Source organism: Myxocyprinus asiaticus, chromosome 35 (genome assembly GCF_019703515.2).
Source record: "Myxocyprinus asiaticus isolate MX2 ecotype Aquarium Trade chromosome 35, UBuf_Myxa_2, whole genome shotgun sequence".
Classification (NCBI taxonomy): domain Eukaryota; kingdom Metazoa; phylum Chordata; class Actinopteri; order Cypriniformes; family Catostomidae; genus Myxocyprinus; species Myxocyprinus asiaticus.
Genome location: NC_059378.1, coordinates 5,249,156 through 5,268,958, shown reverse-complemented (window position 1 = coordinate 5,268,958; position 19,803 = coordinate 5,249,156). Strand labels below are relative to the sequence as shown.

The 19,803-nt window shown below is 37.0% G+C and overlaps 1 protein-coding gene across 2 annotated transcripts in view; it reads right to left on the bottom strand.

Moving 5' to 3' along the window:
- LOC127426206 (immunoglobulin superfamily member 21-like) overlaps nucleotides 1-19,803 on the bottom strand; it is a 395,310-nt gene that overhangs the window by 51,002 nt on the left and 324,505 nt on the right. For both annotated transcript variants that reach the window (XM_051672857.1, XM_051672858.1), the window contains exon 5: nucleotides 9,574-9,689. In XM_051672857.1, the coding sequence (XP_051528817.1) occupies nucleotides 9,574-9,689 (116 nt within the window). The remainder of the gene's footprint in view (nucleotides 1-9,573; nucleotides 9,690-19,803) is intronic.

Here is a 19,803-nt window from a genome sequence, read left to right as displayed (position 1 = left end):
ACATGCTTGCAACATTAAATAAGTAGCTTTGGGGGCCTGGGCAGCTCAGCGAGTAAAGACGCTGACTACCACTCCTCACAGTCACGAGTTTGAATCCAAGGCGTGCTGAGTGACTCCAGCCAGGTCTCCTAAGCAACCAAATTGGTCCGGTTGCTAGGGAGGGTAGAGTCACATGGGTTAACCTCCTCGTGGTCGCTATAATGTGGTTCTCGCTCTCGGTGGGGTATGTGGTGAGTTGTGCGTGGATGCCGCGGAGAATAGCGTGAAGCCTCCACACGTGCTAGGTCTCCGCGGTAACGTGCTCAACAAGCCACATGATAAGATGCGTGGATTGACAGTCTCAGATGCGAAGGCAACAGAGATTCGTCCTCCGCCACCCGGATTGAGGCGAGTCACTACGCCACCACGAGGATTGGGGAGAAAAATAAAATAAAATAAGTAGCTTTTATATTGTCATTGTACTAAAGGCAAAATAAACTATTCAAATATTATCTGAAAAAAAAAAAAATTATTAAGTTCGATTAGATGTATAAACCTAAAGAGAAACGTAAAAAAAAAATATATATATATATATATATATATATATATATATATATATATATATATATATGTAATTTATTTGTACAATATAGAAAAAATAAATAAATATATATGTAATTTATTTGTACAATATAGAAAAAAGAAATATATATATATATATATATATTGTTCAAAAGCAGCTATACAGAGAATAGTGAAATACAACCCTTAAAATATGTTTTTCATAATATATAAAATTAAATGCATTAAGTTGCCTGTCAATAAAACTATGACTGTCAACAGAATAAAATAATTCTGAATAATCTCATGATTTTAGATTTTTGAAGTAATAATGTCAAATATAGTAATATTTTTCACACTTTCCCTGACATTTTTGTGGTCCTCCTAACACTGCCTTGTTGCCACATGTGGGTCCTTGGACCCCAGTTTGAAAACCCCTGGTTTAGAGCACTGTCATATCAGCCAGCGGTATACCTTTAAATCCAAATACAGGAAGTGCTACATGCAGAGTTTTAACTGCCTGATAATAGGCAAAATTGTCTGAATAGAGTTGTAAGATGATTAAATAAAGGCAGCCTTTTGCAAAAAGGAGCACGGAGATGATGAACATGCCTGGTGCTCGGCACACTGTGTGAATGATACAGTGTTTCAACCCCAAGCTATGTGCAATGGCTGTTAAATTGATTTCATGAGGGTGTTAAACTGCAAAGCCATGGCATTGATTTGACAGAGTCAAAGAAAAAGGCAAGTGTTCCAGATGATTTAGGCATAAGCCAGTAACAAAACCCAAATTAGATGCATCATAAGACCATACAGGAGAAGGGAAATGAAGTTGCAGGGAAGAGAAATTCAGTCCAGTGGCGCGCCCCTGCAGCACTGCTGTATTTGTTGAGAACAACAAGACTTTATTTCAATCCAATAGGTAAACCAAGAGGCGAATAAGTGAATTAACATCCTGCTGGAACACCAAATAAATATATCAGTGCTGACTCCGTTAAAACTAGTTTATCTGCCTCTTTAGAAGCAAATGGCTGCACTTTGTTTGTTTCCTGCTTGTGCTTGTTTACTCCCTGTCATTAGGTGTGTCCTTTCAAGCGACATGTCTAAACCAGAGCTTTAAAGAGACATTTTCGGATACTACTTGTCTTCCTCGTTACTGGCTTAAAGGAATATACTGGGTTCAATACAAGTTAAGCTCAACCGATAGCATTTGTGACATAATATTGATTACCACATAAAATAGTTTTGACTCATCTCTCACTTTCTTTAAAAAAAAAAAAAAAAAGCAAAAATCTGGGTTACAGCGAGGCACTTACAATGGAAGTGAATGGGGGCCAATCCGTAAACATTAAAATACTCACTGTTTCAAAAGTATAGCACAAGACGTAAAGAATATTCAAGTTAACATGATTTTAGTGTTATAAAATTGCTTACTAACCTATTCTGTGTAAAGTTATAGTATGACAATGTAATGCTAACAAATCCTAAAACCTTAAAATCTGCAAAATCGACAATTTAAACAACTTTACAGCTCAAATAATACGTGCGTTTTAACAGAAGATTTAATGTAAGTGCTTTTATAATATTTTACATTTCACATTTCTACCTTTAAACCCTCCAAAAATTGGCCCCATTCACTTCCACTGTAAGTGCCTCACTGTAACCTCCATTTTTGTTTTCTTTAAAGAAAAGAAGAGATGAGTTGATATATATATATATATATATATATATTTTTTTTTTTTTTTTTTGTGGTAATCAAAATGCCACAAATGGTTTTGATTGAGCTCAACTCATCTTGAACCTGGATTATTCCTTTAAGGACTTATTGGATCTTTTGAAGCTCCAGATCAGCACACAGATTGGTACTGTATGTTGATCTAAACAACTTTAGATATAAAAACATCTAAAGTTATATCTAGGTCTAGGTATCTAGAGACTTCCCTAGTAGATGATAAATATCCAAACAATGCCCCATGTGTTACGTGTTTATTTGTTTACTCATTTAGTTTGCATGTACAGTAGATACAAGGTAACTTTGACGTCATTGTTATTTCTCAATGGGGCGAGTTTGAGGTCCAGAGACACCAAATTATTTCCTGAAGACAATTAATTTCAAAACATAATTTTGGAGAGCTTCTGAGGTTTGAACGCAGAAAAGAGATGGTAATCCACATGAGATGTAACATAATTTGGCAAATCTTTTTCTTTTTCCCACCCTGCTCTGGTTCCTTCGAGACTCTAGCCTTACCAAAATGCAGAAACTACTCCACCCCTTCCCTTTCTCCCTACCACATATTTATTTACTTAATGAACTTAATTAAGTGCTTTTCTTTATGCTAAAGCCTTCAAGTGCTTTTGTTTTGATGAGCATATAAACATATGCAAACTTTATAAAGTGCAGGCTCAATTTATGTAGAATAAATGATCTTCAGTATTAAATCGTATTAAATAATCTTCAATATTCAACAGTTCAGACGGATATAAGCAGAATAATTAATTGTCTAATATCAGTCTATAAACATTAAAATAAACTCTGTTTCAAAAATATAGCCACATCATGTAAACATTATACGTGCTAACATGATTTTATTGTAATAGAAACACTTACAAACATTTTCGGTGTAAAGTAATATCCAATATTACAACTGCATTGCCATGAGAGTGAAACCCTGTAATACCGGTATTGTATATAACCTTATACAGATAAGGTTAGTACGTGATTTTATCACACAAAAAATCATGTTAAACCTTAAATGCATGGGTGTTTCGCCAAACATTATTACATACTCAGATCTTTAGAGATGCGGCACATATATCTATCACAAATGGATCTACAAAATGCCCAGATAGTGTCAAATTTTCAAATAGAATAGAATATAATCTGATATATTTGTTGTTTTATTTTTCATATATCAAAGAGATAATGCAACAAAAATAGAACAGTATTCATTACCTCCACACCGAAATATCATGAGATGCATTTGGCTGACAAACACATATTGAGCTACACATAACACATAAACTACACATAACATACACATATGTATTTTCTCAAGCACATTTTGAGTCTAAATAGATGCACAATTTAAATAATGTCAGTAGTACACCCAAATGACAATAGCCAAATCATACTGTTCATGTGTTACACGTGCTATAGTTTACTTCCACGTTGCTTCTTCATCAAATAGCAATCTCAAATGTAAATCAAGTCAATCACTGACCCATCAGCACCACCTTGAGTAACAAATAGCATTTATAATATGTATGTGTACATGCACATGGAATACTGATAATTCACCATTGTCACACAGAAAATCAATATGATAATAATAAATTGTATGAATATAGTGAAGGGAAAAATTGTAATCCCTCTTTGCTCTTGAAAGCTATATCTTATATTTTATAATCCTCACTTATTCTTATTATATTAATCAATGTTTTGTTCCTCTTTTCCTAAAAGGTACAAGTAATATGTATGTAATCTGAGGGGTGACTGAGGGTCTGGCCCATGTCAGGAGTGCAGTAACAGTGGTTACCCATTTAGCCCAGCCTCTGGAGAATGTGCATTTTATGTTGTATTGCATTTATTCCATTTCTATTTCTATTACATAATGAATCATATACCGTACCCTATTTAACCATTTGATTATATTGAGGATTGATTAATCACAAGTAGTAATGTAAGAGCGAGAGATCGTAGTTATGATTTTTTGTTATTATCGTTGTTTTATGGTTTGTAAAAGTAACCATGACTGGACAACACATCTACCTCATGTCATCAATGAATTGAAACATGAATTTACTTCACCTAGATGCAGCAATAGTGTGCTCTCTTGTGCTCTTTTGTTTATCTCTGTGCTCTGTCCTAATGTTCCACAGATGGTGAGGCCCGGCATTCCAGCAGGGTTGGGGAGAAGGCCTCTGTTTCTGAGAAGGAGATAACACCTACACATTGCATGTCTAAATAACTCATGTCTCTGAATTATGTACGGTTATTGTGCCCTCTCAAATGTGACTTTGCCATAGTCGAAAACAACTTCCAAGGATTTTAATTGCTCTCCTTGGTAGCCCTTTGACATAAAGAAATAAGGAGAAGCCATAACTGATAGCTAACCTTTGATATCTGACCATAAGTTGTTTCAACCAAGGATGGGACCTCGATTCCATGTTGTGGCTAAAAATTATTGCTTGCACGAAGATGGAAACAGTCCGTATTTGTAATATGTTAAAATGTTTGAAGTAACTGACCTACCAGAATGCTAGAAATTGTGGTACGATGACACCCTTAATGTAATTTGCATATGACTATAATTGGTTTGGAAAGTTTGTAAAACTTCACTTCGACTTCCTGTCTTTCTAACTGTTGTATCTCAATGACTTGTGATGCCTATTGAACCTACAGAGAACAATCAGTAAACTCTCTCTCATTTGATCATTGCAATACCTGACTCTGAGTTTTTATTCTTCAATATCCATATTGAGGACCCAGCTGCCGCCCCCTACAATAGTAATCATTTGACTTCTAATAAACAAAGAAATGCATATAATGTGATACTTATATACATTTGAAATAATCATAAAAATATGATTTATTGTGAAAAAAATAAAATAAAAGACTATATCTTGAGCCTTTAATGATCCTTTACACCAGGGGTCGACAACTTTTTTGACATGGAGTGATATTTTTTATTTTCCTGGTCAATGGCTATGCCAATCCAATCTACATCTTGATGTAATCCTTCCTCATGATCACGCTGCGTGTTTTCATCAGCTGAATAGGAGACTAAACACTATTAAAGTGTGACGAGACTAACTTTCTGTTAATCGCACGAGCATCACAAGCCGACTATTTAGCCCTTTTCGGTGAATCGCACCTGCAAAATCCACTGTCCAGGTTTAATTTAGATTTTGAATAGATTTTTGAACCACACAATGTGGGTTTATGTTTTCTCTTTTAATCTGTTAATGCAGGTCCATAACCACAATACACAAGTCCCCCTCAATAATCAGATATGGCCAAATTGTCCCCCCCAATAATTGATATCCTTGCTACAGTCCATTATGTCTGCTGTCTAACTGTCATTAAGTTGTTGCAGGAATAGCATAATGGATTAAAAATTTTTCATTTTTAGCGTGCTCAGTAGTCTAACACCACTCGTCAATGTCATTTGAGATCAATCGATGAAGGCGGGACTCAAGTTTAAGATGCTAAGCGGGAACCTTGTGGACTATTCCAGTACCATGCATCAGTTAGCAGTTCAGGTTAAGAGTGTTTGTGTCATGTGAGATGTAAATATCTAACTAAACATGCAATATTTGCCTACTGTTTTATGACTGAAATGTTTTACCAACCGACAGAGAACACACAGGGCGCAGTTTGCTCGACAGAGACTGAACACATACTTATAGGGCCGGTATATCGGCGCCCCCAAATTGATGCTGCCCTAGGCGCTTGCCTATGTCGCCTAATGGGTTGACCGGCCCTGGGTACACACAATGAGGGACAACTTTAGGGCAGTATATAATTTTGTTTTGCCAGCTGATGTCATGTAATTTTACAGATACATCAGTGATGAAAATAAATTATAATTATATTCATCTTTTCTTTGAGACAGCACAAAAAAAGAAAGAAAAGATGATTGAAACAGGCAAATTGCTAGCAGTGCAGACACAGTGCTTGTCTTGCACTGTGTGAACTTAAAAACATGGATCTTAAAAACAAAAAATGATCAAAATTAAAGCCTTTATTCAGAAAAGTATTGCATTCTGTGGCTTTACCATTTTAAAGGATCAAAGAGGACCATTATATTTCTGCCCTCAACAAAAATGTTTCAGTGTTTCTTTTAACTGCAGAAATCGAGCACAAATAAACGGCACCGGTTTGGTGTGATTCAGATGACATGGGGGTGGAGAGTGATATCACTGCTACCGAATTCAAATTCTTATTTCTAAGGAATTCAGGGAAATTGATACAGTGTTACTTTTAACGGCACAAATCAGCACAAATCGAGCACAAACGAACAGCACCGGTTTGGAGCGATTTGGAAGATATGGGGTGGAAAGTGACGTCACACAGCCAAAAAATGTCTAATATTTCAAACACCGAACCAGCACAAACGTTAATTTTTGCGGCACAAACGCAGCACAAAAGAATGGCGTAGATTTGGTAATGATTTAAATATATGGGGTGCCAACTTCACGGAGGTAAAGCAGGCCCATTTACTCCTGCGATTAACAGAAAAGTGTGATGAGTTAGTCTCATCACACTTTAATAGTGTTTAGTCTCCCATTCAGCTGATGAAAACATGCTGCGTGACCATGAGAAAGGATTACATCAAGATGTATAATGGAATGCTGGGGCGGAATTTATATAAATAAAATAGACTACTCCTCTCTCGCCGTAGCTGGCGTGCCAGTGATTACCCCGCCGCATGCCAATGCTGGCACACGTGCCATAGGTTGCCGACCCCTGCTTTACACTATTGGTAAATAAGCAGTTATATATATGTTTTTATTGCAATTTTGCCAGTAATGTTTTGTAACACTGTTCAGAAGAGAAAGGTTGATGAATACTAAAGAGGTGTGGGCATAACTCCAAAAATGAATGAGCTACAGGGGGTGGAATGAGGTCCCAGGTCACTAAAGACTCCCAGGGGTTAACATGTTTATGAACTGGCCCCATTCACAACAAGATGCCTCTCAATGGTCAGATACGGCTGCCAAAACACATTTGGTGTGAACTTCCCCCAAGAAATGTTACATACACATTTGTTTCTTATTATCAGTGTTAATTTTTACACAGCTTTTTGTTTTAGTCATATTTTTAGTCTTTTGACGAAAACATCCTTGAAATTTAGTCAATTTTAGTCAACAAAAATAATGTTACAGTGTATTTAATAATGTATTGACAAAAAATTACATAAAGAAAACATGCCAAACTGTAACAGTCGTAACCTAAACCATCCATCCATCCATCCATCCATCCATCCATCCATCTATTATAGCCGCTTGTCCTATGTAGGGTCGCGGGTAGTGCTGGAGCCTATCCTAGTTGTTTTGGGCCAAAAGCAGGGAAACACCCTGGACAGGTGGCCATACACATTCACACTCTCACTCCTACCAATGGTCAATTTAGACCCCACCGGTATTAAGATGCATTTCGGGTGATTCGATCATATTTGGTCAGCCCTAAATTCAGGTCTAAACAGGGTCTAAAATGTTTTGTGATTGGATCACGAAAAACACATACGAATCTGGTCAAAAACACATGTGACCACATCACATCTGAGGTGTAAACGCTAATTGGTCCTGTATGCGTCCCATCAGCAGTGAAGCATCACCCCTCACCTGTCAATCAACCGCTGCGCTAAAACAAGAATTGAAACTTGTTCTAAAATGGGGTTTTACAGTTTCCAATTAATTTAACCTGCATGTTTTTGCACTGTGGGGAAACCGAAGCAGCCAGAGGAAACCCTTGCCAACACGAGGAGAACATGCAAACTCCACATGCAAAATCTTTTTTTTTTTTTAAACAATAATTTATTAATTTAAACATATATCAACTTAAATAAGATCTTTTGAAAACCTGAAATAAGTACCTGCTATAATAGCATATAAGGAGTATACTAAAATATTAGATACTGTTTAGTTACTGTGTTGTGTATTCTTCATGCTTTTAGAGACTACATTTTCAGTGTTTTAGAGACTGTTTAAGATTTTGAGATATTATCACAGCAACGGCTTATTCACATCATGAGATACGCATTCTGACAAGCACACATCTCTGTTCAAGTTCACCTGAGTTCACATATGTAAGTTATAATACTTTATTTATGTTTTGGATATAACTACTTAATCTCATATAGCCTTTATTCAGGATGCATTTGAGTAAGGTGTTTAACTCGCTAGTTGAAAAGCTTTTAGCTCTTGAAGCTCACGCGGCTCCAAAATAGTATGACTGGATAATTTGAATCAACAATATTCAACAAGATTTTTCTTCTTCTGCAAACATTGTTAGTGCATTGGTAATATCATTAGGTGCTGTTCATTTATCATCAAATGTTATTTTAATCATCATAATGATGCATATTTTTATTTTTTGTCTCATCTTCGTTATTGTTAACGAAATCCAAAAACACTTCAGTAATTAACACTGCTGATTATATTTACAGGGTATTCAAAATATGGAAAATACTGCCAAATAGTGCGAGAGAATTAACCTTTGTATTACTGAATAGGTTGTCTACACACAAGCAAAAGAAACAGCCCATTCGCCATTGATGATGACACAAATTAAGCCGCATTCAACCTCCAGCCAAGATCTGAAACTCCTTTGAAGAAATATTATCAAAAGCACCTCATCAGCCTCCCAGACATCCAGGAACTTTTCACAGAGATCCTCCAGTCTTCTCAGCTCTAAATTACCTGCTGTTTCTAAGCTCCCATTGCTAGTCTGCATTAGTGGGTCTACCTGGGAGTTTGATGAAGAGCGCACAGCCTACGTTGATGAAGCACAGACTCTGTCTTGTGCGAATGAATGGCAGTGGATTGGCTAGTAATGAGGGCGGAGTGGCAGAGCGAGCTCCTCTTAGGTGTCAGACTTGCACTCATGGGTTTTGTGCTGATGGAGACCCAAACTGGTCAGTCGGCGAGTGCCTGGCGATGTGACTTTACAGGTGGGGTGGTGGAAATCATTTTCACACCGCACACCTCTCACGCTGGGCTCTTAATTGCTGGAAATGGGGGCAAGATAGATCCGGAATACATTACCATTTGCCCACAGAGCATGATTAATGGGCTGATGGGATTTTTACAAATGGCTAGCTGAACTCGAGTGGAGTTGGTGTTGTAGGTGTTCATGAGGTCGAGGTGTGTGGGCAGCAGAAATCCCTCTGAATTTAATGAAAAGACTCACTCTAAATAGACACTCTAAATGGAACTCTACACCCTACACAATCATTGCAAACAATGGTTGAGATCTGGAACCATGTGTGTATACTGTAGTATGTCTGCAGTAAATTGCCTGGGACTCACCGATGGGGCTGGTTTGCCTCCTTTGGCTGTACAGACCAGAGTGAGGTTCTGTGCCTGGTAGCGGCTGAATGGTGCCGGGGTGTTCTCTGCTGCCACTGAGATGTTGTTGGGTGGAGCTGTGGAAAAAAGAAAGAGACAAGATTTGTGAATACCAGCATAATCACATGGGAAATTGATATGTTGCTATCAAATGTTCTGGTACCCTGACATCAACCCCTGTTCTGCCAACTCACTAACAAGCGACATATCCCATCAGACATTTTTGAATAAATTCAAATGTGTTTACTTTTTCCAGTGGCATTACTGGCAGCCTCAGAGACATGGGTTCTGGTCCCATGGAAACCATGAAGTGATTGTGTTCAATGAAAAAAATATGAGAGTGAATCAGAGGTTGCTTTTTCACTCTAAAATAAATTTACACTCCACTTACGCTTAGGTTTATGGTTGGGGTTTGGGTTAGGAGGTAAAGTTAATAAAATATGCATTCCTCTTCACTTTATTACATCATTTAAATGTGATTAGCTTTCTTTTTTTTTTTTTTTTTCATGGAGAGCTATGCAAATATTGTTCCTACTCCATGGAAGATATCACTGAAATACTGTAAGTCTCCTGAGATATCTCACCGGTCTCTGTGACAGCTCTAGACTCTGTAAACAGCAAACAAAAATGTATCCGCAGGCCGCGGTCTCTGATGATTTCTGCCCGTCAATCATTTTACGCTTTCTCACAGTTTTTGTAGTTGCAGCAAATTATTGAGGCTTAATGCCATTTTTATGCCACGTTGTTCATAACAGTTGTCAGTTGAGGGCGCTACTTTGCTGCTGTTGTTTTTGACAACCGCTTCTGCTTGGCATCAGTCTCAAAAAAGCTCATTTGGTATCTTTGGAGGGTGGAGTTTTGGAAAGAGGTGACGTGGATAATTCAACGGGTCAGCTTGTGGATATTCCAGAATGGCTAAAAATCACTTAGAGCATTTTTAAAACTAAAAATACAACTCGCTTTTGGCGCCACTCTATGGACATTTCACCCGGAAACTGGACCTCACATGTCTCCATACATTCAGCACCACTTCCAGTTTTGGCCACTTGCTATCAAGTGTCTCAGACAAAACCCTTGAATACCTTTGAACACAAAAACATAAACTTTGGCAAATTTAGTGACTAGATCTTCCTCTTTGTAGCAGCCTGGTACCTCATAAACATGACTTTGTTTCCTGGCAGAGTGATAAAAGCCTGTGCATCCTGACACAAATTTTAAAGCCAGCCAAACAGATTTGAGCTTGTGATTTTGACAAGAGCTGCCATTTTTGTGTAATCACTGGCTATGTCAAAATAGAATACTAGCATGCTACTAACTGAAAACTGCACTGTAAAAACTTTAGTTTTTGTTTACTATTATTTGAAAAGCATTAAGGCACGGTCACATTTACCTTTGCACAGGGAAATTTCACAAGTCAAATACAATCATTTCAATGGGAATCTGTGTGATCTGACTTTCATCTGATTTTTGTCTTGTTTTCAAGTTAAACATTTCTAGACATTCTTGATACAAGATGAATTTATCTAAGATGCAAAATGACATGAGATAATTTCTCTCTCTCTCTCTCTCTCTCTCTCTCTCTCTCTCTCTTTTTTTTTTTTTTAAAGAAATCTAACAAAATATTTTAAAGTTTATGCTTTATAACAAGAAAAAAACTATTTGCCAATGGTGAAAAAAAAAAAAAACATGATTCAAAGGGTAATTTTTATTTTATTTTTCTTACTCCATTAGCAAATATTTATTCTTGTTTTAAACAAAAACCCAACCAACTTTGGTGATTTCTCTTAAAACAAGACCTAATATCTTATGTAATTTTGCCCCTCAAGTAATTTTTGGTTTTGTTTTAAAGAGACAGTTCGCCCATAAATGAAAATTTTCTCATCATTAACTTACCCTCATGCCATCCCAGATGAGCACGACTTTGAAGCTCTGAAAAGCACATGAAGTCAGCATAAAAGCAATCCATAAGACTCCAGTGGTTTAATCCATGTCTACTGAAATGATCCAATCGGTTTTGGGTAAGTACAAAAATGCAACTCATTTTTCTACACAGTGTAATCGAGCTTGAAATCATGATGATCACCAAGGAGACTGCAGATATCAAGAATTATAGGGGAAAATGAGTTACATTTTGGTTTGTTGTCACCCAAAACTGGTCGGATCACTTCAAAATAATTAATAGAGTCTTATGGATTATTTTATGCTGCCTTTATGTGCTTTTGGGGGCTTCAAAGTTTTGGTCACCATTCACTTGCATTGTATGGACCTACAGAGCTGAGATATTCTTCTAAAAATCTTCATTTGTGTTCAGCAGAAGAAAGAAAGTCATACACATCTGGGATGGAATGAGTGTGAGTCTACTATACCTTTAAGGATGTTTAGATATTTTCACAAGAAAGACAAAATTATTTTTTGCAGTGTCCGAAAATGCAGGGGCGAGTTTCTTTATAACTTTCCTCTGCCAGAGTATAAAAGTACAGCTGCTAGACACGTAGTTTTTGCTGGTGTCACACACGCTTAACATCCGCCCATGCCGTGCAAAGGTAAATGTGATCACGCTTTTATGCAACAATAAACATTTTAAAGCTGCACTACGTAAATTTGTGCTCTCTAGCAACATCAGTGGTTGAAAGTTAAAATTGCAAGCAATTTACAGAAGAACACTTTAAGTCAGTCGTGTTTCATGAATCTCATGATTTGAGCTTACCTGGACATCACCTTTGTGTGATCATGACTGAGAGATATTCAGAGCCAGAGTGATAATGTGCAATTTTCATGTTGATATTATGTTATACATTTAAACATTTAAAACTGAAGTATTACTTGCTTTGATGAAGATAAACAACACTCTTATTTACTTATTTTGAATTAATTAATTTACCCCACTTTTCTGACACTACACTCAAAGCCCTTTTACATAGAGAACAGGGGACTCTCCTCAACCACCAACAGTTACCAGTATATTTTAATATGATTATTCAAGTGTATAGTGCAGCTTTAAACAGTACAATGCAACAGCATTGTCACATGACCTCATCACGTTGCATGTTTAATTCATTGAGTGGCTTCAGGTTATCACCTTGAAAATAAAAACTTATTTTATTTTGCATTTTAATCCAATTTTAATCCAAAAATGTCTTGACTTGGTGGTATAATGAGTCAAGAAAAGATGTTAAAAATCACAGCAAATATATTATTGGGTAGTGAAGGAGAGGCTTGTGAATAAAGAAGAATGAGACATTTGGGGACACTTTTACCCATTAATTACCCATCAATATTAGCTGCATATCAGAGCTTCTGAAGTGCATATTTATTCCTATCAAGCGTTCAAATGCATACTCTCCATACCAGCCTTAACGCTCTTTGAAACGGACTCTGAAATCTTGTATATATCCAATGCCCTTTCAAGTGCAGATGCACAGTGTGGAGTGTTTAATGGATGGGGCTTTTCGAGCATGTCAGCGTAGCTTTATTCCATCAATGGGAGCCCGGTTGTTCACATGGGCCAGTTCTGAGAAAAGACGCAATTATACTGAGAACTCTTAAGGCAAAAGGGAAGGAAGTGAAAGACTAGAAGATCAGAGGAGTGTGGTAGGACCACAGGGAGCTTCAATTCAGTGATTTTGATCTGCAAAGATCCTGACCCCTTGCAGTGAAATGAGATACAACCACCTATGATGCAAAACCACAAGCACGTGGTCCTAGGAGTGCTCTTATAATGCTCTGCATAATAAATCATCTGTCATAAACACTCTGTGTCCGAGACAGCGGTTGTTAAGGATGGAGTGTGAAGTATTATGCATATGACATCAACCGACTCTTGCCAAGCTCTTTTGAGGAGTCCCACGAGTGTGCCATGACATCATAAAGCAGGAACGGATAACTTGTGTGCCTGTAGGGATCTGTGGGGAGGATGAAAATGGACTTCCTGGTACTGACATCTGTGCATTTAACATAGGATGGATCTGAAGCAGGAGACCTTAAAAACAAAGCCCTTCCCAGCTCTCCACTTTGAACATTTAAGCCTACCTGTCAGAAAAAATGAGCTGACTTCATCAGCTGTTCAGGGGTAAAAAGGGTGCGTGGGGGGGGGGATGGGTGCTTTATCACATCTGCATTTTTTACTAGCACCAAGCGATTTATGATTCTCTGTCAACGCGCCAACGTAGGTGGGCATTGACTATTCAGGCAGCTGCATTATCACATAAAACACTTCCTGCAAACTCTCTTTCACACCCTGCTGAGAGAAACTGATGGTGCTGCTACCTAGTCTTGCATTTTTAGGGGGCACAGATTTTTGAGCCAAGTGGATTTTGAATGTAACTTCTAAAATCAAATAGTTGTATCTTTGATAATCAGGTTTGTGGATTATTGTAGGTAAAGAGGGTTTTCTAAAATGCTGACACAGAAATTGGGGTCCCACTTTATATTAGGTGTCTTTAACTACTATGTACTAACATTAAAATACATACAATACAATGTATTTTTGTGTAGCTACATGTTGTTCTGCAAAATTCTCACAAGATTAACATCTGCTGCTACTGAGGTTGAGGTATCGGTAGGGTTTAGGGTAAGGGTTGGGGTAAGGTTAGGTTTAGGGTTAAGAGTAAGGTTAACAGTGTAACTACAGATGTAATTAAATGCAGGTACCTTAAATGTAAGTATTATGCAACGACACATGCATACATAATAAGTACATTGTAGCAAATGCTTAAGTACATAGTAGTTAAAGACACCTAATATAAAGTGGGTCCCTGAAAATTGTTTTAACATTTTCATGTGAAATAAAAAAAAGAGTTATCAAAATGCAAAGAGAAAATGGCTACTTTACATTCAACATGTTGATCACTGTTACACTGCAAAAGTCATTTTCTTACTCAGTATTTTTGTCTTGTTTTCCAAAAATAAAAAAAAATAAAAAATAAATAAAAAAATAGGTCTTGATTTAAAGAGACCTAACAAAATTTTATGAAGTTTATGCTTAAAACAAGAAAATTAGCCACTGGTCTAAGAAAAAAATTAATCAATGAGTCAATGATGTGATACTCAGGTTTATTAAAACCTTTAAACTCTATGGACCCTCTGGCTTGTCCAAAGGGGAGCACTATAATGTGAAAAAAGTTTACAGTTAAAACATTAAAGTCCCCGAATACATAAGTCAGACATCTGAGGTTTGATTTGAAAGCTTAGAATCTGAACTTTTCAGAGATAAACACTGCAAATTAGCATCCCCTAGAGGTAATGGGGTATAAATATTTTTATGAAAACAAAGATTGCCCCCTTTCTAAGCTTTCTAATGACACTTAGATTGAGCTTCTAGTCCACTCAGAGGCCGAGCTATTCAATGAAACAATGGCACTGTGCTTGAACTGAAAATTAGACTGAATGTCAATGGACAAGCAGATCTTTGAGGGCTAAAATGCATTAGAGCGCCCCCTACATTTCAGATCTGTATATAGTGATGGAATGTGATGGAGAAAAAAAAAATCTAGTGCTTGTTGCCATCTAGTGGAATGAAATAAGACTTTTCAATTTGATGTACAGTTAACAGAACCAGAATTATGTTTATAAATTTAAGACAATAATAATAACAAAAGATATTTTTTTTTTTAAAAAATCTGTTCATCATAAATAAAACACATACAACATAGATTATAAACACATACAATATTATTTATAAGTATTATTTATGAGTCTTTCTGAAAAATAAGACCAAAATAATCTTTTAATTATATTATTGATTTCTTATTTGAAAACGTTTTGTCCACCAAATAAATAAGTTAATAAATAAAATATTAATAAAACTGGCATTGTATTACCTTTTACTTGATAATTACATCACTTGATATTTTTGAAGTAATTCATTTATTTATTTTTTCATAGAAAATACTTTAATTTTTATTTTTTATGTATAAAACCAACATGGGCACAAACATACAGTAACATTTCTACAAACTTGATTTCTCAGTTTTATCATCTTGGACAACTTTATTTGTCAACGACCCTGATTTTTCTTAAGTCATCTGCAAATAGATTTCTTTTCTAGCTTTGAACATAATCCTCACTAAATTATGTTTTGTTATTTTGCTTCTCAAATGAATTTATTGTTTTAAGGAAATCTTGTTTTAAGGATGTTTAGATATTTTTACTAAAAAACATACTAACAAACATACTACGTAAGGAAATTATTATTATTATTAATATTATTTGCAGTGTATCAAGTTCAATTGCAATTTTGCTTGGTTTATTAAAAATATACTATATTAATTTTATAATATTTTACAGTATATACTTTATTTCAGGATTTGAACCCAGGTCATTTCTTATCAAGCTAAGGACACCAAGAGAGCCAGTACAGGTGCTCCCTCAAAAAACAATGATTCATGCTGCTCCTGTATTGAGGGGATATGATATCAGCAGAGAGGGTTAAAAGAGATCTGCTGTGAATCTCTTGATCAATAACGCTTGCATACTAAAGAGGCAGAGGAAGAAAAAGGTGCTGTATCAGGAGAGCAGCATGGGTAATAACGTTTTTTTCAAGTGTCACTTTAGTTCTAAATCTATCTGCCACTCTGCAATAAATGCACAATAGAAATTAATTGATTTAAGCATAAGAGATGGAGGAATGTGTGATGGCCTGAGAGCTTTTGTTTCCTCACCTCTTAATTGCTTATTGATGGCAGATGAAAGGAAGGAAATTAACCTTAGCGCACACTATTAGCTCTCCGGGACACAGAGACTTGTCCTAAATTGGAGAATGATATGCTGTCACTTGATTCCACGGATGGGACTAAATACGCTCCTGCACGGCCAGCCCGGAAGCAGGATGCTGTCTCTGAATTGATGGCATCCCAGAGCCATAAAAGAGAGTGTTAAATGTTCTGTTTGTTAAATGCTCACAGTGGTCTTGATGGATGAGACCCCATGGTGTCTGTTTATGGTAGTGGCTAGTCAAGGCTAATTAACTGTGTGCTTCCACAACTGCTTCATCAAATGAGCCAAGCATACCAATGCAAACCAATGCCAGTCAGGAAAATCTAGGGCCCGTATCCTCTGAATTGGGCCAATTGGACTCTTAATTACTGCATTCACGGCACTACTAAACTGAACTTGATATCCAAACAATTAAATATTCAAAAATTTGGTGACAGAATGATAGCAAGCTTGAATACAAAATTATTATAGAGATGTGTAGTCTACTGTTCAAGATAATGTTGATCACTTTTCTCTTGCTATGATGGTAGGCCTAAAGAAAAAGACTCTATTCCGATCGTAGTTCAATTTGACAAGTGCCCACGCTGCCCTACACAGGCAAAAGGCAGTAACTATGGGAACACTGAAACTGAGAAAACTAGCTACACAGTTCTCTGAATTTGAGTGTAGTTGAGTTAAACCCATCTGTTACAGGACAGATAATTTGTTTAAGCTTGAAACCTCTGCTTTAAGTTTCCTAACGTCTTCGTTTTCCAAAGTACACGATACTAGAGAGCGTTTTTGAAAGTCTCAGCTTTCGCAGTAGCTTAACTGATAGAGTGTTGGACTTGCAATGCAAAGGACCAGCATATGAGTCCTGAAGAGCATGCAAGTCAACGTCTGAGCCGAATGTGTTATAGAAGCTGCACAAAATAACATGGTTGCTTTAGCAATTGAGTTTTTCATCTCAAATTTTCTTTTATGACACTATCGGTTAGGCTTAGGTTCAAAGTTTAGGGTTGGGTGTTTTTTTTTTTTTTTTTTTACTAGATAGCACATTAACCTTTAAAAACCTCATCTGTTTGGGAGAACATTAACTTGCTTTTAGTGCCACACAGTGGACATTTTACATTAGAACTGCTGCGATAATTGTAATTAACCAAGTGATATCATTTTGCATAAATTTTGCCACAGTCATGTTATTTTCATGAAATAACCCTTTCGTAGGTCACCCAATATTACAATTTAAAGGAATATCATTTAAGTCAAAGATGATCATAATCAAAAACCCTCTAATGGAAAGACAGAAATATGACTAAAGAGGAGTACGTTTTGTGAAGTCTGTAACTACCACGCCACTGGCACCACTCACAATTGCAAAAATCATTACAACAGGTTTCCCAAAAACTCCTTTCGCTCTTCCTGCACCACACTCCATCTTCCATTGCTCTGCCTCAAACTTAAACCCACTGATGGAACTAGAACTTTACTTGTCAAAACTTCAAAAATGATTAGAAAGTGCCACACAGCCCTGTGGCTATTTACACTCTTCAGAAGTCAACCTTTAAAAGGCTCATAGCTATCTCTGCACATTAAGGCCAAAAAATACTCTACGCAAGTACATGAATGTAACGAATGTAAGCTGGTATGTGATAGCTGTGCGGTATGTGTAAACCTCACTCCCCTGGCCTCAAGAGGTGCACTAGCAACTAGCGCTAGGGGCTGTAGCCTTTAGCCTCCTTATTAGCATGCCCACCTCCCATGCCGGCTGACGCCGGTTCGAATTCCGCTCAAAGCGGGTCGAGCAGGACCGATTACAGTGGTGCCGTGACCCAGATGGGAGTGAGATTTAGGAGGATGAGTGTAACGGGAGCCAGCTGTTACGTGATAGCTATGCGGTATGTGTAAAACTCACTCTCTTTGCCTCAAGAGGAGCACTAGCAACTAGTGCTAGGGGCTATAGCCTTTAGCCTCCTTATTAGCAAGCCCGCCTCCCATGCCGGCTGACGCCGGTTCAATTCCCGCTCAGAGCAGGTCGAGCAGTACTAGTTACATGAACGCAGGCGCCTCTAGCTATGCAAGCTTGATATCATGCATTTTTGCAATCCCAAATGTGCCACAACCTTTATAACGCAATGCTAGTATGCGTTGCATTCTCAACATTGTCACAAGGGCCGCTATAGTGGACATTAGTGTAAACAGTCCGCTCCTAAGGTGAGTTTTGTCTTTCATGCCAACTACTGTCAAGGCGGGGCAACAGTTGGAAGAAAATATTGCTGAGCAAGTAAGGTAAAGTTTATGGCTCAAACTTTTAAAGGTATCTCTATCGCCTCCTTGAGTTCTAAAGTTTATTACCGCCACAGTAACGCAAGAACGCACTGGACCTTGCATTGGCAATGCACTGGCGAAGTGCTCGCATTTGTGTACGCATTCTTGCATTAAATTCAACTGATGGACACATCAGCTTTAAAGACACACTCCTAATCACAGAGACAGCACCACTTTTTTATGGGTGGAGACATCACAAAAATATATGAGATAATATCATAAAAATAATACTTTACACCTAATACAGACTCATAATAAACAACAAAGGCAGTCTGGGGGCTTATAATGACACTCATCTCCACTGTACTGTTTTGCATCAGAGTTTCTAAGAGCAATTAGAGATGTTCTAGATGTTGTCAGTAGGGAAATCTAAACAGCCACAACATCAGAATAATCCTTGATGGAATTTTTGAAACGATTAAAGGCTGTGGCTCCCATGCCTGGAACACAACGATACCTTGTATAATCCTTTAACGGATTAGGAATGCTGTTTGATGTGATGGCATTACAGCTTTTTCACACTCAATTTGAAGGTTTCTTGAGTGCTTTGCAAAATTTTCACACTGGGAGAGAAAGTGCATTGAGCAATTTTAAAGAGGGGGGCCATTTTGTCAACTTACTCTTTGTCTCCCTTCAGTGAATATCATTTGTCATATTTTAAATAAAAATCAGACAAACACTGGTATATTTGCAAAAACAAACCCAGTCCCAGGGAGTCATTTTTATTCTCAAATGATCATGATGGAAATAATCACTGCTGCTGTATCTACCCGCAATTTCATTCTTGCAGTAAACAATAATTTCACAGAAGAGAGACACAAATTGTCATATAAGCTACTTCAGAAAGGAAAACATTAGGAGAATCACTATAAATATACAGTGTACCTTTATTGTATAATGTAAAGTAAATTTACTGATCTTTTCACTAACCCTATGGTAAATCACTGTCATTTCACTGTACAGCACTGAGATGAAGCCTTAAATAAAGCCTAAATAAATCTAATTGATTGGTTGATGGATATAGGCTAGCCATTCCTTCGTGGACCACAAGATTGGATGAATTATTATACGTGAATGGCTTCACTGCAAAAAATAATTTTCTTTCTGAGCATTTTTGTCGTATTTTCTGGTAAAAATATCTAAACATCCTTTAAAAAAGAAAAATATGTG